The sequence below is a fragment of the Eubalaena glacialis genome, chromosome 2 (assembly GCF_028564815.1).
Source record: "Eubalaena glacialis isolate mEubGla1 chromosome 2, mEubGla1.1.hap2.+ XY, whole genome shotgun sequence".
Classification (NCBI taxonomy): domain Eukaryota; kingdom Metazoa; phylum Chordata; class Mammalia; order Artiodactyla; family Balaenidae; genus Eubalaena; species Eubalaena glacialis.
In genome coordinates, this window is record NC_083717.1 from 731,739 (window position 1) to 756,876 (window position 25,138).

General features: G+C 35.8%; 1 protein-coding gene across 2 annotated transcripts in view; it reads right to left on the reverse strand.

The window, feature by feature from the left end:
• Positions 1-25,138, reverse strand: part of ODAD2 (outer dynein arm docking complex subunit 2) — a 180,707-nt gene that overhangs the window by 79,839 nt on the left and 75,730 nt on the right. For both annotated transcript variants that reach the window (XM_061181520.1, XM_061181521.1), the window contains one exon: positions 16,567-16,681. In XM_061181520.1, coding sequence (XP_061037503.1) covers positions 16,567-16,681 — 115 coding nt within the window. The remainder of the gene's footprint in view (positions 1-16,566; positions 16,682-25,138) is intronic.

Consider the following 25,138-nt stretch of genomic DNA (forward strand, 5'->3'; position numbering starts at 1 on the left):
GACTGGAGAATGACCAATCTGGATAATTATCAAATTGTGTTGCTATTACTTCCAAAATCATAGCCTCAGTGCAAAAATGATGAACGTAAATGCCCAAGCACTTGTGGAATGGTAGGGCAAGGATCCGATCATCTATAACAACAGTGAGTACACTGGCACATAATGGCAAAATCAACATTTTCGGAACTCTCGAATTTAATGAAAGGCTTGTAACGAGGGGTGTTTATTCAAGAAAAACAGCTGAACTTCAGTAAGAACAGTGAGCTTTGTGGCATCTTAACTTTCCCACCTTCCTCTCCCCAGCTCTGCAGTAGCCTTGAAAACCAATGGCCTTGAAACCATGGTATCTGTGAAAAACCTGCAGCCTGGCAGCCACAGGAGGGGGAAGAATGGGTTTGGAGCTCCCCCAAAAGCCTCATTACAAAAGAATGGTCACTATTTGACCTGAATGGCAACTTTTAGGAAAAGCTCCAAAGGCTTGTCTTTACCTCAGGACTCATTTAATGAGGAAAGTCCTATCCTCAGGGTGTGTCTTAAAAAAAAAAATCAGTGGCAATTATTTAACATAAAAGCTGTTTGAGATGGCAATATCAGTTGGGACAAACAAGAGGTTGGACAAAAAAAAAAAAAAAATTAAAAGGAAAATCTTGGAAATGTGAGGTCTATAGAGGGCTTTGAAAAACTCCACCGTATTCCTGGGGCTTTAAAATGCCACAAGCAGGTGTAGGGATATGCACGTGCTCAGAAGAGACCTGAGGCAGCTGCGGTCGCTCGTCTCTGCCTGACCGTGAGGCCCTACACGGGAAGTGAAGGGTAAGACAGATGTGTAAGCTGCTAGGGTTCACTGCCTGCCACAGAATGCACACAGGGCCCCACACCAAACGGTGAGAAATCTAATGATGCAAAGTGTTTAGGAAAACCTCTATCGACTCATCAGCTGTCCAATGAGCTAACTGAGAAGAAACCTCAGTGGTCACACTGAGAAGGAACACAGATGTTACAGAATTAGTCCAAGAAAGTCAATAACAAACAATAGCAAAAACAACAACAAACAGCAAGAACACAACCCCTGAAAAGGGGGGAATCTGATTTCCAGAGTTTCTAAATTATATTATTTTCAATATAAGGTTTCCAATAAAAAGTTATAAGACATACAAAAAAAAGAGAGAAGTATGCCACAAAGTATGCCCCAGGGAAAGAAAGCAGTCAATAAAATCTGACTGTAAGGAAGCCTGTACCATGTTGGACTTATTAGATAAAGACTTTAAATCAGCTATTACAAATATGTACAAGGAACTAAAGGAAACCATGCCTAAACAATTAAAGTTTGAGAACAATGTCTCAGGAAGTAGAGAACACTAATAAAGAGATTTAACTTATTAAAAAAAGTCACTTAGAAATCCTGGAGTTGAAATGTTCAATACCTGAAATGGGAAATTTACTATATGGGCCCAACATCAGATGTGAGCGGGCAGAAAAGAGACTTGGTGAATTTGAAGATAGGTCAGTTCAGATTATCTAGTCTGAGGAGCCAAACAAAAAATGAAGAAAAAGGAAAACATTCTCAGAGACCTATAGGATACCATCAAGCATAGCAACCTATGTATATGAGAGATCTGGAAGAAGAGAAAGGGACAGAAAGACTATTTGAAGAAATAATGGCAAAAGCTTCACAAATTTGAGAAAAAAATTTTAACCTATATATTCAAGTATCTTAAGGAATTCCAAGTATAATAAACTCAGATACACACCTAGACACATTATAATTAAACTGTTGAAAGACAAAGAGAGAATCTTGAAAGTTGCAGGCTGCACTTGAAAGTTGTACATGGCTATCATGTACAAGGGAACTTCATTAATACCAGTATCTGACTTCTCATCAGAAAGCATGGAGACATTTCCAAGATGGTGGACTTAGAAGCACCAGACACTTGTTCCGCCATGGAAACATTAAATAAACAACTAACAGACTGGCTAAAGTAACTTTATAGGAGCTCTGGAAACCAATTCAGAGATCTATAGTAAATAAACAAACACTGAACCAAGATAAAGTCACATTCAGAACTTTAGGAAATTTCCTGGCATTTTTACTTGCCCACGTCCCATCCCCTTCCTGGCAATGTTACAGGTCAGGAGGAAGCGGGCCAATTCCCAGTCCCCTCCCTTGACCAGAACAAGAGGAGTAGAAACGACTTGCAACACTCTGGCTTGTGGATGAGCTACCTGAGAGACTGGTCCCTGTCTCATGTGACTAAGAACTTAGATGCGAAATTGTGGCGTACGCTGGACCTCAGGTGGCAGAAGCTGTGGAAGACAATGGTAGTCATTGTGGGGTGTGAAAACTGCAGGGGGACTGCAGACTCACAGACACCTCAGGGCAAGAAGTTATAAGAAGAGGAATAAAATAGAACATTTAAGGCCCCAAGAAAAAGCTGGGGTGAGACTCTTTGGGAAATTAAGACATTTAAAAGCAGCTATGAATATGGGGGAAATTTTAAGTAGACAGACACACTGGCCCAGATAAAACACATGCCGAGAAAAGATCTGAGAAGACCTTACACCTTTACCCTAGGTGATTCCAACAGGAATGACAAGAATGACTAGTGAAGGTCTTCCAAGCCAATCTGAAACGACTAGTGGCTGTTTTTTCAAATGCCCAATTTTCAACAAAAAAACCACAAGATACACCAAGAAAAAGGAAAACATGGCTCACTCAAAGGAACAAAGTAAATCTCCAGAAACCAACCCTGAAGAAACAAATGCATCAGACTTACAGATGTATCGGGCAAAGACTGTAAAACATCTATCTTAAGTATGCTCAAAATGCTCAAGAAATACACAAAGAATTAAAGAAAATAAGGAAAATGATATAGAAATAACATGAGAATATCAGCAAAAAGATAGAATTTTTTTTAAAGAACCAAATAGAAATTGTAGCACTGAAAAATATAATAACTGAATTGAAAAATTAACTAGAGGTATAAAATAACAGACTCAAATAGGCAGAAGAAAGAATCAGTGAACCTGAAGACAGGACATTTGAAATTACTAAATGTAAGGAGAAAAAAAAGAAAAGAGAGAGAGAGAGAGAAAGGGGCAGAGAGATTATTTGAAGAAATAATGGCTGAAAACACTCCAAATTTGAGTAAATACATGGATATACAAACCCAAGAGGTTCAATATACTTTAGGATAAACTTAAAGAGACCTCATAAAGGTAAATAGAAAAATACAAATAGCAATGTTATAGTAATTTGGTTTGTAACTCTACTTTTTATTTTCTATAAGATTTAAAAGACACATTCATAAAAATAGTTATAAATCTATGTTATTGGGTACACAACATGTAAAGACGTAATTTGTGGCATTGGGAACATCAAGGGGGAGTGGGAAAGCATAATTGTAAAGGAGTAGACTGCCTGCGTGCAACTGAAGTTATTAGTATCAATTTAGGGTAAACTGTCATAACTTGAGGATACTATATGTAATCCCCATGGTAACCACAAAGAAAATATCTATAGAATATGCACAGAAGGAAAGGAGAAGGGAATAAAAATATGGCACTACAAAAAATCAACTAAACACAAAGGAAAGCATTAATGAATGAAATGAGGGGAAAAAGCCACAAAACATACAGAAAACAAATATTAAAATAGCAAAAGTAAGTGCTTCCCTATCAGTAATTACTCTAAATATAAATGGATTAAACTCCCCAATCAAAATACACAGATGGGCTGAATGGATTTTTTTAAAAAAATCCAGTATGATGTCTACAAGAGATTCACTGTAGGTCTAAGGACACACATAGGTTGAAAGTAAAAATATGGGAAGATATTCCATGAAAAGTCAAAAACTATTTAAAAAGAGAAAGAAGGATGTATAATGATAAGGGGGTCAATTCAACCAGATATAATACAATAATTATAAACATTTGTATGAATCCCAAAATATATGAAGCAAACAGTGACAGAACTGAAGGAAGAAACAGACAGCTCCTTAAAAACAAGAGTGGGATACTTCAATACCCCATTTTCAATCATGGATAGGACAATCAGACAGAAGATCAATAAGGAAATAGAGGAATTAAACAACACTATAGACCAATTGGATCTAACAGACATATATAAAACACTTTACCCAACAACAGCAGAATATACATTTTTCTCAAGTGCGCATAGAACATTCTCCAGGAAGACTATATTTTAGGCCACAATGTCAGTCTAACTTAAAAAAAAAAAGATTGAAATCATACAAAGTACCTTTCCTGAACACAATGATTGGATGAAAATAGAAATCAACAACAGAAGGAAAACTGGAAAATACACAAATATGTGATAATTAAGCAATACACTTGTAAATAACTATTGGGTTAAAGAAGACATCACTCTATTTCCTAAAGAAAAAAACAGAAAAACAGTAGAGAAAAATCAATGAAACCAAGAGTTGGCTATTCAAAACAAAACTGACAAATCCTTAGCTAGATTAATGAAGGAAAAAAGAGAAGACTCAACTCAAATCCAAAATGAAAGAAGGGACGTAACAATTTAGAGAAATAAAAAGGATTGTAAGAGAATACTATCAACAGTTGTATGCCAACAAATTGGATAACCTAGAAGAAATGGATAAATTTCTAGAAACACATAACCTACCAAGACTGAACCATGAAGAAACAGAAAATATGAACAGATCTATATAAGTTATGTTATAAGTAAGGAAATTGAATCAGTAATCAAAAACCTTCCAACAAAGAAAAGCCCAGGACCGGATGGTTTCACTGGTGAATTCTACTGAACATTTAAATAAAAATTAACAACAATCCTCAAACTCTTCCAAAGAACTGAAGAGGAGATAACACTCCCAAATGCAGTGTATGAGGCTAGCATTACTCTGATACCAAAGCCGAATAAGGACAGTATAAAAAATGAAAACTGCAGTCCTCAACAAAACAGTAGCAAACCAGATTCAACAGGATTACACATCATGACAAAGTGGGATTTATTCCTAGAAAGTATGGGTGGTTCAATACAAGAAAATCAATCAGTATACTGCCCTGCATTAACAGAATAAAGGTTAAACCCATAAGAGCACATCAATTGATGCAGAAAAAGTATTTGACAAAATTCAACATCCTCATATGATTAAAAAAACAAGCTCAACAAACTAAGAATAGAAGAAAACGATCTCAACATAATAAAGGCCAAGTAGGAAAAACCCACAGCTGAGATCATACTCCACGGTGAAAGACTGAAAGTTTCTCTCCAAGATCAGGAACAAGACAAGTGTGCTTGCTTTCAGGGAACACAGCCAATATTTTATAGTAACTATAAATAGAATATAACTTTTAAAAATTGTGAATCACTGTGCTGTACACCTGAAACTTATATGATACTGTAAACAACTATACCTCAATTTAGAAAAATTAAAAACAAAAACAAAAAAACAAAACAAAACAAACAAAAAAAGCTCTGTGCCCAGAGAGACAGAGGGACATAATGTTGCATCAGAAACTGGGGTCCAAACACATGAACTGTGAGATGACACAGTTTCTGATGGTGATCAAGTGCAGTGTGGTCCTGGGAGTTCTTGGCTGAGGTGGAGATAATGATATGATTAACTCAATGGATGAGGTTATTAGTTTAATAAAGTAACTGGAAACTGGTAAACTGTACTTCCAAATAAAATGGTTACACGGTTTCATGAGCAGCTTATTGTTGGCACACCTGTTTAGAACAGGCTATACCTTTTAGTCGTTACTTTCCATTTTGTATATTACACCTCTGTCAATCTACCCCTTCCTAAACTAGCAACCTCCATTGTAGCCCCCTTTGGGGCTGAGAAGCATGGAATGGGAAACAGTAGCAGGACAGGAGGGGAATCCAGGTGAAAGCAACAAACGTGACCCATAGATACTGAAGACAACTTTGTCACACCCTCACTTTTGTTCGGGCCTTCAAGTTCCCATTTGAAAATCCGGCACACAGAAAAAATACCTGTAATATAGTTCACTTTAGTTTATAGGATTTTAGAATCTGGGGGCCAGATGAGGAGCCTACTTTGAACTATTTGGTGACTTATTAAAAATGATAGCCGACCCCAGATAGGAGGGCTGCCAAACACGGATTACATTTTAAACAGGTTTTCAATGTTTTAAAAACCTATGCAGCCTTTTTGGCACACCGTGGACAGCTATACATTCTTTGGCCCAAACGTGACCAAATCCAAGCTCCTAAGCCATGTCCATGGCAGTCTTCTCAGTATGAAGTTACAGCCCTACACGCTCCTTTTCCAGGTTCTCTCTGGCTTCCAGATTGGGCATGGCTCATTGGGCAGCTGAAATTAAACAGAGTGTGATGTCAAATTCCTGCCTGGTTTGATCAGCTGTGTTCTGTCACACCTGTAGTCAGGAAGCTAAAATTGCCCAAGCTTGTATTTCAGCCTCACAGAAATTAACTTTTTCCTCGCCTCTTTCGGGCGATCATTCTCATACATCTTCTAATTGGCTTCTCTGTTTGGGGCAGAGCCTCAGGTTGCTGGTTTCGAAATTACTAGAGATTTTTTTTTTTCCCCTCTGAGATCAAAATTCACAACCAGACATTATTTCCTAAACAAGTAGCAAAATTAGGTTTAAGAAGGTTACAAGGCCAAGCGATCTCGTGGATATATTACTGATTTGGAAGACAGATTGAGTTTTCTTCCTAATGCTACAGCTGACTTATTATACAGAGTGTTTATTCTAAAATAAAATACCTGTTTCCCATCTAGTTCATAAGGAAGTGGTGATCACAAATTAATATGAATTATGTGAATCACTTCTTATAAAAAGGCCAATAAATATATGTAAACTTCTACTTTTTTCTTAATAAAAACTTTTAAAAGTCATTAATGAAAAGAAATAGGATTAAATACTATCTTACAGCATTCACAAAAAGAAAATATAAAAAAACGCAGTGATATTTTAAGAAAGAAACATGATTCTTATAAATGCTGGCAAAAAGCTTGAAAGTAAGTGATGTAACACAATTATACATTCTTTATGTGAATTCTGTAATTTTTCAATATCTTATTTTTCATGGAGCACAAATGTGAGTTGATTTTCTGCAGCAGGAAATTTTGGATCTGAAGAACAAAGAATTTAATACGTGGATCTTTGCCAGATTCAGTTGCTGCATTCTTTACATCACAAGTTCATAATACTGAACACCTGTTCAACCACTGTTTTCCTCCAAAAATGTGTTTGATCGTTCAGCTGGAAAGGAGCAGCTTTTCACTTCCATTTACAAATCTCTCACACTTCTTACAAAGCAGCTCTTCATCTGCAGCCAGACTTGCAGCTCATGAATTTTACCAAATAACATCACTACAGAGGTCACATCTTAGGATCTCTGTCCTTTTTAGTAATCTTAACAGGAAAACAACAACAACAAACTTTCCTTAAGCCTTAAATAAAACCTTTTAAATAAAGCTACTTAGAAAAATATGCAGTGAATTTTTTGTAATTACTTCAGTATTATTTCAGCCTCTGTTGTTTAGTTCTTGATAGACTGAAGAATACTGAGTAGTTTTTAAACTGAAGATGCTTATTTCCTATCTTAAATATTCTTTCAGGTTTAATATAAGACCATAAAACAGACTTACATTCCACACCCTGATTTTCGAATCATATAAGGAATGGACAGATAATTATCAAGCAGGCAAAACATTTCTTTTTCACTTAGTACATTTTCTGTATCACTGATAAGTGACCAAAAACTATAATATACTGACTTTCTCCAGAATGAAGGAAAATTTTAAGTTTTCTAGTTGAGACACTGGCCTCCTGGTAAAAAAGTCAATATTTCTTACTACAAAAATCCCACTGTCCATTTGTTCAATACATCTAATTACAACGCAAATACAATGCCAACTTACTTTGTGACTCTTCGTCACAATTATTCCACAATTCATTACTGAAATACTTTGCTGTCCCACTCATTCACTGATAGGTAGCTTTAAATATTTCCCAGCAAGAAAAGAGGCAATCCATCCAATACAAGTAATTTCCACATCTCATTTTCTTAACAGATCTGAAAATGTGTTCTAATGTATATGCTGCTAACAGTATAAAAAATGGGTAACATCTGTCTCGAACAGTTGACACCTCACCACCTCCATTCCACATGGACACACACAGAGCGTGCTCAGATTGGCACAGCCCTTAGCTATCATTGACAGTGGCTGGTTTCTGCAGCATTACTGTCAGTGCCATCAATCCAGACAAAGAAGTGGTTTATTTCTAAATGATGCCAACTCCTATGATTCATAAGTTAATAATTCTAAAGTGACTTGCAAAAGCATCTTACATGAAAAATGTGGAAATGCTTTCTTATAAAATAAAAGGAAATTTTCCCTAGAAAGCTGAGTCATTAACTTACCTGAAGCAGAGAGCGGGAGGGAGGGGGAAAGAGGGAAGAATGGGCCAAAATATCTGGCAAGATCTTTTCTGGTTCTGTTATTTTACTGCAAGCTGGATGCCCAGCATATTCAAAAAATGTTTCCTGCCTCTACTCTCCCATAGAACATATACTCTTATTTGAAAACAATTTAAACTTACCTAAAACAGTGGAATATACAAAATCTATTCTTGAGGATGCTCAAGCATGAGGATGAGGATGTTAACCTGAATATAACCAGGTGGGTTAAGTTTTGGAGAGTGATGTAATATAAGACACGTGAGACCCTAAAGGAGTCCCAAGCATACATAACCTCAGTGCATATAGACATTTATAAGTATCTTCACCCATATTACTTTAGCTTATCAAAAAGGCAGTTGATTAGGGCTTCCCTGGTGGCGCAGTGGTTGAGAATCCGCCTGCCAATGCAGGGGACACGGGTTCGAGCCCTGGTCTGGGAAGATCCCACATGCCGTGGAGCAGCTGGGCCTGTGAGCCACAACCACTGAGCCTGCGCGTCTGGAGCCTGTGCCCCGCAACGGGAGGGGCCGCGATAGTGAGAGGCCCGCGCACCGCGATGAAGAGTGGGCCCCGCACCATGATGAAGAGTGGCCCCCGCTTGCCGCAACTAGAGAAAGCCCTCGCACGAAACAAAGACCCAACACAGCTAAAAAAATTAAAAAATAAATAAATAAATAAAGTAGCTATTAATTTTTTTAAAAAAGTGGTAACTTGGGAAGAAACAGAGAAAGATCGATTTTTTAAAAAAAACAAAAAAAACTATAACATGTTCTTCACCAGCATCATTTTATATTCTGGGGCTGTCTTTCACAATTACTAAGAAGTAACAGAAGTTGTATCTCCTTGGGTATAATACATGGGTGAAAATTAGATAAAATCTCATTTAACCCCCAGATTACTATGTTTAGGTTAAAATTTGAATGAAAAACAAAAGAAAACCCTATTCTATTCCTGATTTGTGATTAATTTTTGGTATGAGTATTGAAAAAACAAACCAACATTTTATGGATTTTAATTATTAATTTGGGTTAGTATGGAAGGGATTAATCAATAACATGTAAAATCTTTTCCAACCACAATGCTATAAGACTGTAAATCAACTACAAGAAAAAAACTGCAAAGAACACAAACATGTGGAGGCTAAACAATATGCTACTAAACAATAAATGGATCACTGAAGAAATCAAAGAGGAAATCAAAAATACCTAGAGACAAATGAAAATGAAAACATGATGACCCAAAATCTATGGGATGAAGCAAAAGCAGTTCTAAGAGGGAAGTTTATAGCAATACAATCCTACCTCGGGAAACAAGAAACATCTCAAATAAACAACCTAACCTTACACCTAAAGCAACTAGAGAAAGAAGAACAAGGAAAACCCAAAGTTAGTAGAAGGAAAAATCACAAAGATCAGAGCAGAAATAAATGAAGAAAACAATAGAAAAGATCAATGAAACTAAAAGCTTGTTCTCTGAAAAGATAAGCAAAATTGATAAACCTTTAGCTAGACTCATCAGGAAAAAAAGGGAGAGGTCTCAAATCAATAAAATTAAAAATGAAAAAGGAGAAGTTACAACTGACACCACAGAAATACAAAGGATCATAAGAGACTAGTACAAGCACTATATGCCAATAAAATGGACAACCTAGAAGAAATGTACAAATTCTTAGAAAGGTACAACCTTCCAAGACTGACCCAGGAAGAAATAGAAAATATGAATCGACCAATCACAAGTACTGAAATTGAAACTGTGATTTAAAAACTTCCAACAAACAAAAGTTCAGGACCAGATGGCTTTACAGGAGAATTCTATCAAACATTTAGAGAAGAGTTAGCACCCATCCTTCTGCAATTATTCCAAAAAATTGCAGAGGAAGGAATACTCCTAAGCTCATTCTATGAGTCCACCATCATCCTGATATCAACACCAGACAGAGATACCATAAAAACGAACCTTACAAGCCAGTGTCACTGATGAACATAGACCCAAAGATCCTCAACAAAATACTAGCAAACCGAGTCCAACAACACATTAAAAGGATCATACACCATGATCAAGTGGGGTTTAGGGATGCAAGGATTCTTCAACATATGCAAATCAATCAATGTGATACACCATATTAACAAATTAAAGAATAAAAACCATATGATCATCTCAATAGATGCAGGAAAAGCTTTTGACAAAATTCAACACCCATTTATGATAAAAACTCTCCAGAAAGTGGGCATAGAGGGAAACTACCTCAACATAATAAAGGCCATATATGACAAACCCACAGCTAACATCATTCTCAATGGTGAAAAACTGAAAGCGCTTCTTCTAAGATCAGGAGCAGGACAAAAATGTCCATTCTCGCCACTTTTATTCAACATAGTTTTGGAAGTCCTATCCACAGCAATCAGAGAAGAAACAGAAATAAAAGGAATACAAACTGGAAAAGAAGTAAAAGTGTCATTGTTTGCAGATGACATGATACCATACATAGAAAATCCTAAAGACGCTACCAGAAAACTACTAAAGCTCATCAATGAATTCGGTAAATTGCAGGATACAAAATTAATACACAGAAATCTGTTTCATTTCTATACACTAACAACAAATGATCAGAAAGAGAAATTAAGGAAACACACATCAAAAAGAATAAAATATCTAGGAATAAACCTACCTAAGGAGGCAAAAGACCTGTACTCGGAAAACTATAAGACACTGATGAAAGTAATTGAAGATGACACAAACAGATGGAGAGATACACCATGTTCTCGGATTGGAAGAATCAATATTGTCAAAATGACCATACTACACAAGGCAAGCTACAGATTCAATGAGATCCCTATCAAATTACCAATGGCATTTTTCACAGAACTAGAACAAAAAATATTTTAAATTTATATGGAAACACAAAAGACACTTTCCTTTGTGTTTTTCTTTGCTTTCTAAAATTGGCATAGTGAATATATAACCATATGCCAACTTATATAATTCTTGAGGTTTAGAACTTTTTGTAGAAGTTGCTTTTCAAAAACAACTCTCCATTATTTGCATATCTTAGACTTGGGATATTCAAAACAATAGCCACTAGCTACATGTGGCTACTTAAATTAATTGAAACTTAATATAATCAAAAGTTTAGTTCCTCAGTCAGACTAGTCACATTTCAAAACCCACACATGGCTACTGGTTGCAATATCTGAAGAGTACATTTCCATTATCACAGAAATTTCTATTAGATAGAGCTGTCTGAAACCACGGTTTGATTGGGATCTATATGAATAATGAGATACTATTTTTTAATATAAATGTGCTTTCTTTCCTCTTGCCTTTCTGAGCACATGACCTCTCTTGCACTTGACCCCTGAGGTATCCTTCTGCCTTGGGTAGATGAGTTTTGTTCTAGAAGTATGCAAGGAAGGAAACCAGTATAATATTCACCTCCTGGTCCTAGAAAATAGGAGTTTTCAAAAGGACAAGAATCTTGCAAATTAGGGTATTTTCTTGAGGAAATATGTTTTAAGTTTCCTTCTCTCCCATTTCAAGGGCCAGACCTGGTATACTAGACCAATAGTCTTCAAAATTTTTACTCACATATCTCAATACATTTTTGAAAAGGTATGCATCCTCCTCATCTATTTCGAATTGACATCTAAAAATGTTCATCATAAATTTAGTCATAAAAGCTGTATTTTGTGATATATATGACATCAAATTTTGACTCTGCATATTTAGTTAATTCAATTTATGGAAATGTCTTCTACATTATGTAATCAGAAAAGCCAGTCCTCATTGTTGAAATAATCAGCCAAATTATACTTACTGTCAGCTAAGAAATGTGTGACTTCAAGTTTTTAAATTCACAGAAGGGTATTAATTCAGATCCCTTTGATAACTTTGTCACTTCTGAATTGGACGACAGAAAGATAGATAGATAGATAGATAATAGATAGATAGATGATAGATAGATAGATAGGCGGATAGATAGACAGATAGATAGACAGGGAGACAGGAGATTGGGCATGTGTTTGTTGCCTGGATGAAGTAAGAAGTTGCCTTTTTCAGTGTTTCTTACCAGCAGTCCTTCCTCTCACAGGGCTCACCCTCAGGAGTTACGTATTCTAGAACTGTCCTTCTGCTTGGTGCTCCAGAAGATTTTTACTCTACTTAGAGCAATGTGCTTGTAAGGTTTAGGAACAGTGAGAGCTATGCTTTCTTCCTTCCTTCCATGCATCCGTTCTTCCTTTCTCCATCTACTACCTACACACACCCTCTCCACCTCTCTCATGCCTTTCCCATATTAGTCATTCCCTCAGCCTAAACTGTCTTCCGGATTTCATATTGGCTCCTTCCATTGATATTACACCTCAGCTTCCAGAAAGAACTATTAATCCTCTTCGTATCTATTTCTCCCCTTAATTCATTTCTCACCCCGGTACCACGGACTTAAACTCTCACCTCTCAACTGAAATGTCTATGACCGATGACCTCTTAATTTCCATATTTAATGTACTCTTTTCAGTTTTCAAAGGCAAATGACCTCTTAGGGGCAAATGATACTGTTGAACACTCCTCCTTTCTTGGCTTTGCTTCCTTTCTTGTCTTTCTTGAAATTGCCCTCTCCTGGTGATCTCATCACACGTCGGTCTTCCTCTGTGACTGTTCTTTGTCACTGGTCTTCTCTTGTCGCCCACACCCTCTGCCGTTCATCTTTGCTCAAGACTTCAACCACCTCCTACATACTGATGGCTCCCATATATATATATCTCCAGTCCAGAATCTCTCCTGACACCCAGATTCATATATTCAAATGACTGGACATCTATACCTGGATGAAAGCAAATTCCCCATCTTTTCCCCAAATTGTGTTCTTCCCATGTTTGGTGAAGGTTACTAACAAGGTTAGCAACTAAGGTTACTTAGTTGTCAAAGTTAAAACACCAAAACAAAAACAAAAATTCATACTCTCTCTCACCTCTTTCTCATAGCCAACATCCAATAACTCACCCATTTCTGATTCTACTTCCCAATCATTTCTTGTATTTGCTCTTCCTCTTCACCCACACTGCCCCTGTATTAGGTCAAGCTCTAATTACTTTCCTCTGAGTCATGGCAATAGCCTAATCGATCACCCACTCACACACTTTCTAGTGAGCCAATCTGCTTATGTCTCTTCCTTGTTCAAAACTCTTCAGATGTCCATGGTACCCAAATGAAAATGCATGCAGAAGTTCTTGGTAAGAGAAGTGAACAAGCAGAGATCCTCATGGGTCTGTCCTTCCCCCAGGAGTGGTAGGAAGGGAGCTGAGAAGAGTTCAAAGATGCTGAGTTGGTGGGAGTGGAGAGCAGTGGAAGGCAGGAGAGGTTCAGGAGAAATGGAGCTCTTTATGAGGGCTTGGGTGTAGACTGGTCTTGGGGCCAAGGGCTTAAACACAGACAGGATGGGTTGTTCTTAAAATCTGAGTGTGGCTCAGTTTGGGTGGCTAGCAAAGGAGACCAGTTGGATATTTGGGACAGAAATCCTGGGCGAGAATAACGAATGTGGAAATGCTGGAATACCTTTTAAAGCCAATAATAGATAAATAGGCAGATTTGGAGTTGAAGTCCATACAAATACAGGATGCAGTTTACACGTAATAACAGCACTGATAGAAATGTTATCTATACAAAATGGTATCTCACCAATGATAATATTAAATTCATCATATTTTCAATGATGATTGAGATTTAACCAGTATCTCTAACACCGTTCTCTAGGAAAAGGAAAGACTTTTGGCATGTTTTTACCTATTACCTTCCACTCCCTAACATGCTTTCCAAATCATCTGGTAGCTTAGATTCAGATTGTTACTGTGACAACACCATCTGCTTTTATTTTACTTTATGCCATTACTTTTAAAGAAATTCTTTCTTAATAATCTGACAAAATTTGAAAGCCATATTACCAACACAAATTCATATTTAGCTATAAATTCTAATGATTTATTTGTTCATTATTGTTTCTATAACTCATGTTATTCTCTTCCTTCGAATCTTCTGTTTTGCTGGAAAACATTGTAAAGTAATTTTTTTTCAAAGAAGACCCCTGGGGGATAACTTTCCTGAGTGCTGACATTTCTAAAGGCTCAATGTCTTTATTCTGTCCTTAGTCTACTCTCACTGGAATGCTAGTTTTGCAGGGTATAGAATTCTAGCATAAAAAGTATTTTCCTCTAAAGACAGTAAAGGCTTTGTTCCTTTTTCTTGTAGAATTTATTGTGAATGATGTTAAGCCTAATACTGGTGTGATTCTTACTCTTATGTAACTTTTTCTTTTCCTTTAATTTCTGGAAACACCAAATTTGAATTTGTGTCTAGGCGTAGATAAATTCTTTTTCCCTACTTGGCACCAGTTGGATCTTTTCAATCTGAAGACTAGAGTCTTTCTTCAACTCTTCAGCTTACAGAAACCACCCCTCCCCTTTAAAAAAAAAATGACTGTTTCTTCTTTTCAATTGCTCTCTTTCTTTTTGTGTGCTTGAGATTCCTATTTGGTTTTTACTTTTACTTTACATTTTTAGCTATTTACTAGACCTTATCATCCAGATAATTACATAGTCATATCCCAGCATCACACATAACCTAGTATTTATCTCTTTTATTAAATTTATTGTTTTGTCAAATATATTTTTAATTTCCAAAAGTTCTTTCTTAATCTATGAATATTTCTTTTTTATTCAGGCTTTTTGGGCCTAGTAGTATCCCTTGGGTCATTCTGAGGATATTAATTTTTAAAATTTAATGTTATCTTCTGTTCTTTACATTATCTCTTTCCTCTGAAGTTAGTTCTGCTTATTAATCTTGGCTTGCCTCTGATACCATTAACCTTCCTTAAAGATAAATAAGGTCCTTAAAGATATTAAAGATTCCTTAAGGAAGATTAAGGTCTTTCTTAAAGAATATCCTTAAAGATATTCTTTAAGGATGTGTAGCAATCTTTCTCCAGTAGGCTTCTTTCTTGCTCCCTAAATAATATCATTTATATTTTGCATTTAAAAAATTTCTTTGGACCTTATATAATAGGATTATATTGTATGTCTGCTTCTGAAACTTGTTTTTATTTTGCTCAATATGTTTATGTGACGTAGCAATATTGGTGAACACATTGCTGAAATACATTCATTTTTCACTGCTGCATTGTATGACATGTTATGACTGTACTATCATCCTGTTGTCCATTTTCCTGTAGGTTGACATTTGAGGTGTTTTTATTTTTATTTTTCCTTTTCTGTTGTTATAAAAAAATGGTTCCATTAACCAGTTTGTAATAAGTCTTTTCTACTATTGCTACATATCACAATTCACTTTTTACAAAAGATTACTTCTAGTCACAAATATTTAGGAAGATAGAGGCATGTTAAATTTATTACAGGGATTAAATGCTTTAAATAAAAATACTTTAGATAAAAATACTCAACAGAGAGAAATATCTCTAGCAACAAGGATCTTAAAGGGAAATCCCTAAACCTATAGGAAAAGAAATTTAAGTGAAGATAACAGAAATGGGCTGAAAAGAGATCCTCAAAGAAAATAATAAAATTTACAAATGAAGAGCTAAAAGACTTCAGAAACTTCCAGTTCAGTCTTTTTTCATACAAAAATTTTATCCATAGGTTTTATATCCAGTCTTTATCGACAGATAAGAAAAGTGGGATTCATGGAATTATGTGACTTTTTCAAGGTAACAAAGAACTTAGTGATTTTTCATTGTAGTAATTCAGACAATAAATAACATAGAAGTCATCTTGAGCTTCTGAAAGTAGCAGTAATGCAATTTTCTTTTCACCCAAGAGATAAGAACAGTCAACTTTCCTCCCCCTAATTTACCTGGGGTAGTTGTTTTGATTGCACCAGCCATGTAGAACATGGTAATAAGCACTGCCATCTTAGCCCAGTTTCATTTTACATATAAAAACTGACCAGGAGAAGGCATTGCTCAAAAATTAGTTTGGCACAAACGTTCAGCACATTTTTCCCCCAGATAAATCTGACCAAAAAGAAGTGGAAAGCAATTAGTGACCTGTGGTGACATTATTCAATATGGTATTAGAGATTCTAGAATGGATTGATTTGCAGTCTCTTCTCACCTTTGCATTCTGGATGCAGGGACAGAGGGCCCAAGCTGCACTGGCCTTCACGTCTGGGTGAGGATTTTTTAGTAGGGACCACAACAAACGAACTCCATCTAAGTGATCAATTATCCTATTGTGAAACAAAAAAACAGAGGTAGAGACTGTAATTAGTACATGAAAATAAAAATTTTAATGGCCTATCTATTCACACAATTATAATTATTTTTTCTCCTTTTGACATTTTGCTTAGCTATTTTTTTTTCAAAACTTTAACAACAGCAGGGACATAACATACTGTTGAGTTGTCGGCTCTCTGATTTCAGTTTTAAACTCGCTGACACAGAAAGCAAGCTCCATGATAGTTGTGATTCACATAAACTGAAAATCAAGCCATGTAATTCTTTAATTAGCTGTATACAGACTGTTACCTAAATGTAAAAATACTGGTTTCTTTCATATAGTAACATCTAAATACTTTCCAAGACAAATATTTATGGCTCAAAGCTGTGCAGTTACCTTTTCTATTTGGTCTGTGTTTAACTGACTTACCGTACTGCATGACACAGTTTAACCTCTTCCAGTACTAATCTAGCACTAGGAATTAAAATCAGTACAACACACTGCATCCTTTGTGGGGCACGAATAACACATAACTTGTTTTCCATGTGCTCCCTTCCCAGCAAGACCAACATTGCAGACTGTGTTATAGTTACTTAAACACACTGTAATCAAAATATCTTCTTGACTAGCTGAAAAATGAATTATCATCAGAGTCGTCTCCACACCATCTGTCTTCTGTTTATGTATCAATCAGTCCAGGGAGTAAAACCTTGCATTAAGGTCCATCAAATACTCGCAGTTGAGAAGAAGGTCAAACAAAACTTAATATCCTTTACAAACATGGCTTTGTTCAGAAAGATAAACTCAGAGCATATGAAAACAGATAAAGAACATCAAAATTCCTTTGATTTTGAACCTCAAGTTGAGTTAAATACACGTAGTACTTAGCCACAGATAGAATAAATACTACTAGCTTGGCACCATTCAAATTTTTTCTTGAAAATTGACATTAAAAAACTACATTTCTTGATTATCTGAGTATGCCAGGAAAAAAAAAATGTATTATTCCAAAGGTTCCAAGTTGGATATGTTTTCCATAACCTTATAAAACAGTTGGTAATGCAAATAGCTTATAGTAAGATATAAACTATCTCTTTAAAAGATGATCTTTAATAAGAAAAAAGCACATTGAGAAAGTATTTTAACCCAAAGTTTAACTAAATAGCTTTCTAAAACTAAAACTTTCTGTATCATGCTGAGGGAAAATAAAGTTTTATTTCTTGATTTATAGAAACTATAAAGAAAGATACTGAACACACTGTACTTCACAATGAAGGAATTACTTTGCAAACTTAAAAAAGCTTACTGGTTTACATATGCCACTGAAAATGTAATTAATGGAGATCCTTGGGTCTCTATTTTTTCACATGCAATTTCTCAAAGAACAATAGTGAATGTTAATCCATCCTACTCTCTCACTAATGTAGTAGTAACAGCTGCATTAGGAATATTCAGCCATACAATGAGGGACGTAGCTTGTCATCACAGTGGAAGTCATCTGGATGGCACATATTTTCAGTTAAAAAGAGGCATAATTCAACTCTGGATCCCCCCAGGAAAAATTTCACAATTAGCGATAAAAATTCACTATTCATTCTAAAACCAGATGTACTGTCCTTGACCGTCACTCCAAACCCTAGGCAATTCATCAGCTGCTTAGTTACAACAGCTGATGACTGTGACCCCATTACAGGTGTCTTAAAAGACAGCACAGTACAGAGTAATTACCTTAGATGAGGAAAACATTTAAAAAAAACATTTGCAAACACAGGAACTAACAAAGTCATGGGTAGCAAACTTCAGAGTTTAATTTTGTCCCTCCATCTCCCTCATCCTCTGTATCGAGTCATAATACTGTGGATTTTCTTCAAATAACTCAACTATCTCCCCCTACTTCTCTGTTCTCCCTGCCAGCATCCTAATCCTGGTCTCCACTACCTCATATCAGGATTGCTACAATAGTTGCCTAACTTGGTTTTATGTCTCCAGTTTCTCTCAATTCCAATCCATCCCATAAATCCCTGGGAAATTAATCTTGCTGAAGGAGTTCTGAGAGCTTCTGCAGTATCTCCTTGCCAGCAGGGCCCCGGGGATGTTCATTCTGTCCATCACACCACCCAGCACATTCAGTCAATGCTTGGTGAACAGTTCACAACTGAGAGGTCACTCCCAGGAGACAGTCTCTGACAGCTTCCCGCTGCCTGCATGGTATTCACACCCCAGTTCCTGAATTCAGTATTTAACATTTCCAATGAGCTGGTTTATTCCTCCAAACTCCCTACATTCAGGTGTTTGCTCATAAAACTCTGTGGCCATCTACTAAACTCTAAGTGCTAAGCATACGGAAGTAACAGATACAGTCAGTTCTTATTATGCCGGGTAGTTGGCTGTATAAAGTCACTGCAAACAGTGAGTTTGTAGATACCGAATCATCGCTCCTGGGGGAATATAAAGTTTTGTTCCTAAGAGCCTCTGGTGAGAATATTTTCGTTAACTGATCAATACATAATCTTGTTTTATGTGTGTTTCTGTTTAAAGACACCTTACTTAATACACATTGTTGATTCATTAACACTGAACCCACGGGGAATCCAATACACACATTTTCTCTGTAAGGCACATCACAGCCCTCTTGCATTTTGGCACTATGCTTGGGGGCCATTTTAAACAGGAAGATCACCAGCTCAAAGCACGAAAATGCAAAAAACGTGGCACTAAATACTGTGAAGATGACACTTGTTTACAAAATGAGAGCGGAAACAAGAAGGCAGAGTGTGGTCCTGTTCAACCCCAGCTGGAAACACGTGCACCAGGCAGCTCAAATTTTTCGTGGCTCCACACGTGTCTGTGAATAACTGCAAAAGTGCTATAAGGATTAACTGGGGGGATTACAAATACATTTTAGCAAGGATGTGAATACACAAATACAGAGTCTGCAAATAATGAGGATTTTAATTGTCCTTTAGGAAACTGCAGTCTAGCCAGTGTGTTAAAGAGACCATAATAATCTATTCTGGTAAATGCTATAATAGATGCGGGCATGGGGTTCCCTGTGAACACAGAGGGGAGACACTGTTAACTCACAAGCCACAGAAATTCTCCCAGGACTAAGCCTTTGCCCTGCCATCTCCATCTTTTGCTGCAACAATCCATACTTTAAGGTCTACCATAAGACCTCTCCCCAAGCCCTCTGGCTTCTCCCTCCTCTGAGATTCTTTTGAGGTTTGCTGCCCTCGTTTCTAGCACTCATAACACACTGCTTTGCACTGTAGGCAGGTGAGGATGCTTCTTATCTCCCCAAGTACTGTGCAATCTCCTTGACGGCAGGAATCTGCTATTGTCCGCCATGCTTAGGGCGGCTCCCGCAGACAGTGAGTATGGGTTAAATGGACCTGAAACAAGACAGCCTTTGCCTACTCCTTTTTTGATGAACCAAAAATCTCTCCCAACACAAATACATTCATTTTTAACCTCATACTTGGAAAGTGCATGTTCAAATTCAAAATCTAACCGGTAAATTTTTATTTGGAGTTGCCTCTAGGTTGAAAGTGCATTTTCATAGGTCTTCTTTACAACTTTATTGCTTTTTGAATATACAATGCTGGGCTTGTAGGTGGTATTCATTACATCACTGCCCATTTTCAATGGGTCTATCTCCTTTTGTATAGTTCTTTAATTTGATTAGCATCTTGCTCTGAATTCACGTCCAGCAGTATGTTATAACTCTTCCTGTTTTTATTGTCAATAGAATTTTACATTAATATTTTGATATTATAAAAACAAAACTGAACTATATGTTTCCAAAATCTTCAACTTTATCATAGAAATCAAACTGTGTGGCTGACAAAATAACAGCTCTTGAAAGATGACTACATATTCATATTCTGGCTCTTAAAAACAAACAAACAAAAAAGACACAGCTGCTTGTTATGGCTCTCAGTGTCTTTTGTTCTATTAACTCTTGTCAGGATTGTTAACAAGTCTGGCTGGCTGGCCTGCCCACTGAGGCCACATATATGCACAAATGTGAACAGTTTGCACCCACATAGCCAGCACGGCTGAGGTTGCAGAGTTTCTTTCTGGCAATGACAATACATCTATTTTGAAACCATAATTTTGTATCTTTTCTAAAAATTTCACAATATTTGCTGAAAATTATGCTGATAAATGCTATTGTCTGACAATGGCTCAACCTAAATGTGGTTAGCCTAAAGGAACATGATGTTCTTAAGCCACATTATAAGATGCAACTGAAATCTACAGGTTTTAAAACCAAGCTGGCAATTCCACAAAAATGGAAACATAAATGGATGTCAGGATTAATGATCCCTGTGCAAAACTATGATTAGAAAAGAATTTTACATTTTCATAAAAATTCTCAGAGTTTTAATGTTTATATCTCTGTGTATTCTTTTAAAGAGGCTATGGGAGACCAAATTGGGAGAAAAGATGTGAATGTAGCAGCCTCTGGAAAGGCATGTCAAGTGTGTCCCAGAACTCCTTGGCTTTGGTAGAGTAGAAGGATAGTCTATCCTTTTATAGTTGTGTAAGCACTATGACAGAAAAGCTTTCAAAACTTATTCATTCATACATACAGTTATTCATTCATACGAAAAGTTATGCATTCATAGAATAATATTAAGAGGGCCCAACAATTTTTGAGGTCCGGCTCATATTCAAATATTCCCATTTCTTTGCAAAACTTTCTTTAGAGCTTTTTAAAAAACAAACAAAACCTAGATTCAAAAGGGATCATACACTGTATTTTTGATATATCTTTTTAGTCTCTTTTAATCTAGAACATTTCTATGGCATTGACTCTTTTAAGAGATCAGGACTGTTGTAGAAAGTCCCACAGTTTGAGTTTGGCTGACTGCTTCCTCAAGGTGTCGTTTGACTTTCCCCTCTTTTCTCTGTACAGACCTTCCTTGATTTATCCATGGGGCTGTGTCCTAATAAACCCAGCACAAGTGGAAAACACATTTAACACACCTAACCTACCGAACATCACAGCTTAGCCCAGCCCACCTTAAACATGCTCAAAACACTTACATTGGCCTATAGCTGGGCAAAATCATCTAACACAAAGCCTATTTTATAATAAAGTGCTGAATATCTCTTGTAACGTATTGACTACTGTACTGAAAGGGAAAACCAGAATGGTTGATGGGTACAGAATGGTTGTGAGTGTTTGAGTTGTTTACCCTCCTGATCACACGGCTGACTGGGGGCTGCAGCTCACTGCCACCGCCCAGCATCATGAGAGAGTATTGGACTTCATATCCTACTAGAATTAAAACAGACCCAAATAAATGGAGATATATACCATATTAGTGGATTGGCGATCTCAATATTGTTAAGATTTCTATTCTTTCTAAATTGATCTATAGATTCTTAGCAACAATTATTAAAATTCCATAAAGCTTTAAAAAAGATTTAGACAAGATGACTCTAAAATTTATATATAAATGCAAAACATCTAAGATAGCCCAAAGCATCTTAAAAAGTTGGAGGACTTAACACTCTTATTACAAAGCTATAATAATCAAGATAGTGTGGGACTGACATGAGGATAGAAAAATAGATCAATGGAAAAAGGAGAAAGGAGTTCTGAAATAGATCTGCTAATATACAGTCAATTGAATTTCAACCAAGGGACCAAGCTAATCAACTGAGAAATAGCGTTTTCAATAAATGATGCTAGATCAATTGAATATCATATGAAAAAATTAACTTGGACTCCCCTTTCCACACCACACTTAGAAACTAGTTTGAGGTATATCATATAGTACACTAGCCATGAAAGTAAAATTGATAACTTTAACTTCATCAAATTAAAACTTTCTGCTGAAAAGACAGCCTTAATACTGACTGGGAAAAATCATTCCATAGCACATAAATCAAACAATGGATTTGTATCCAGAATATGTGAAGAACTTCTTCAAATTGCCAAAAAAGATAAACAATCCAAATTTAAAATGGACAAAAAACTTGAATAGACTACAAAATAACATATATACATATGAAATAAGCACATGGAAAGTTATTCAACATCATTAGTTATCAGGGGAATGCAAATGAAATCTACAATGACATACAATTTTGCTCTGTTAGAAGGGCTAAATTTAAAAAAAAAAAAAAAAAGAGCAACATTAAATGTTGGCACCAATGGGAATGTAAAATTGTACAACCACTTTTGTATACTATTTGGATGTTTCTAATAAAGTTAAACTTCTACCCTATGACTCAGAAATTCCAATCCCAAAACAGGGCAAAACTAATCTGTAGTGATGGAAATCAGAAAGTGGTTGCTTGGGGTGGGAGTGGGGATTGACTGGAAAATAGCATGAGTGCACTTTCTTGGGTGAAGGACATGTTTTATATCTTCTTTTGGCTGGTGGTTATATGAGTGTATACAATTGTTAAAACGCATCAAACTGAGCAATTAAGTGTTAAAATAACCTATAATTTTGAACAAAAAAATTCAGACAAAAACCAACACATATTATATGCTTCCATTTGTTTCCAAATAGAAATAAAACTATTTAGGGAGGCATTCTCAAATATAAAATGATGAAAACAGAGTAAGATATGAATTACCATAAAAGGTAAGAGAGGGGCTCTCCCCAGACTATGGGGCGGTGGGCACTGGGGGGCCGTGATAGGACAGGCAGCCCGGGTGTTTGTAGGGTGATGATGGTATTCTGCTTCTTGGCTTGGGTGGCAGGTACGTGAGTCCTCCCTTTTCAAGAATTTACTAATGTGTACATTTACATCATGCACTTTCCTTTATGTATATTATATTTCACAAATTAAAAGTTTTAAAAATGTGTTTTAACTTCATTATAAACACACACACATACTCTCACACACAGGAAATAGTACTGAAAAGCCAACTTATTCAGCTATGGAACTAAGCACACATCACAACTGGATGGATGAGGTATATAATGTGGATAACTAAAATCCACATAATCCTCAAATTAAACATCCCCAGAGCTTGTTTTAAAATGAGAAAACTAAGATTCAGAAGATTAAATTATTCACATAATTAATTTTCATTTGGCATTTCAGTATCTCAGTTAAATCCATATGCTTTTAAAAGTATACAGATGAAAAACAAATAACAAAAAAATGTAAAAGGAAGGAAGAATGTTCTTATTGATACAAACATATAAAACATATATTCTATTTTATATCTTGGATAAACCCTAAAATGTCACAAGGACTGGTTTTGTGGTAAATGAAATTTCTGGGCAGCCACAAAGAGATTAAATCTCTTCTGTATGCAAACAAGCATAGCTTTATTTTTTTCCCCCTTTTTAAAAAGAACAAATAAACCCAATGTAAAAAAAAAAAAAAACTATGTAAATGCAACATAATTATGTTTAAACCACAGAAGACAGGAAATTTAGAGTTACAGATTCCATGGTAAGTTTTAATTCTATCCTTGTGTATATGTTTTATAAAAGAGTCTTTCATTACATGATCACATAACACTGGACTATGTAACAATCAGTTCAGCAAATATTTGTTTTACAATGTGTGGAAGGAAAATATTTTACAGGATAAATTGTAGGAAATTAGTATATTATTTAGGTAAACTGTCATGTAAAACTTCTTAGAATCTTGGGCATTTACAGAATATTAACAGAAACATTTTTTCTTGATTATTTTCTAAAGAACATGAAATTTAACTCTTTTATAGTCAGGCACTTATATTTGAAAGCTGACCTTTAGGTTTAAGGTTATTCTGAAGTAATGAAAAACTTAGGACATTAGAATTTTAGCATGTTTTGAATCATGTATGCCAGGAATTTTGTATTAAAGGCACAGTAGAGACTGAAATAAATCATGAGGATCTACAAGTTCCTAAAAAGTCTGAAAAACAGCCCTTATTATCACTATTGGCATTTGCTAGGGTTCCTGACAACTCATATATCTGAAATTTGACTTTTTCAAAAGTAAAAGAAAAGCATTTATCCTGATTTTCCTGTATTAACTATATTTCAGGTTAACCAAATGGTTAGCAATCAACTCTAAGATAAACCTAGTAAAAGTATTAGATTATAAAGGTAAAGAAAAAATTCTCATGCCCTCCAAACGAAAAGATCAAATAACTCACAAAGAAACATGAATTCAACTAACATCAGAATTTTCCCAAAAAAGGTATGAAGTAAGACAACAATGGAGCAGAATTTTTTTAATTCAAGAAAGAAAGTGGGAACCAAGAATTTTATATCTAGCAAAGCTGTCCTCTGAGTATTTATAGGAAAATAGCTTCACTAGATACAAACTTGTGCTTCTGCACAGCAAAAGAAACAATCAACAAAATGAAAAGGCAATCTATGGAACAGGAGAAAATATATGCAAGCCATACATTTGATACGAAGTTAATATTCAAAATACATAAGGAATTCATACAACTCAATGGCAAAAAAAATAAATAAATAACTCAATTTAAAAA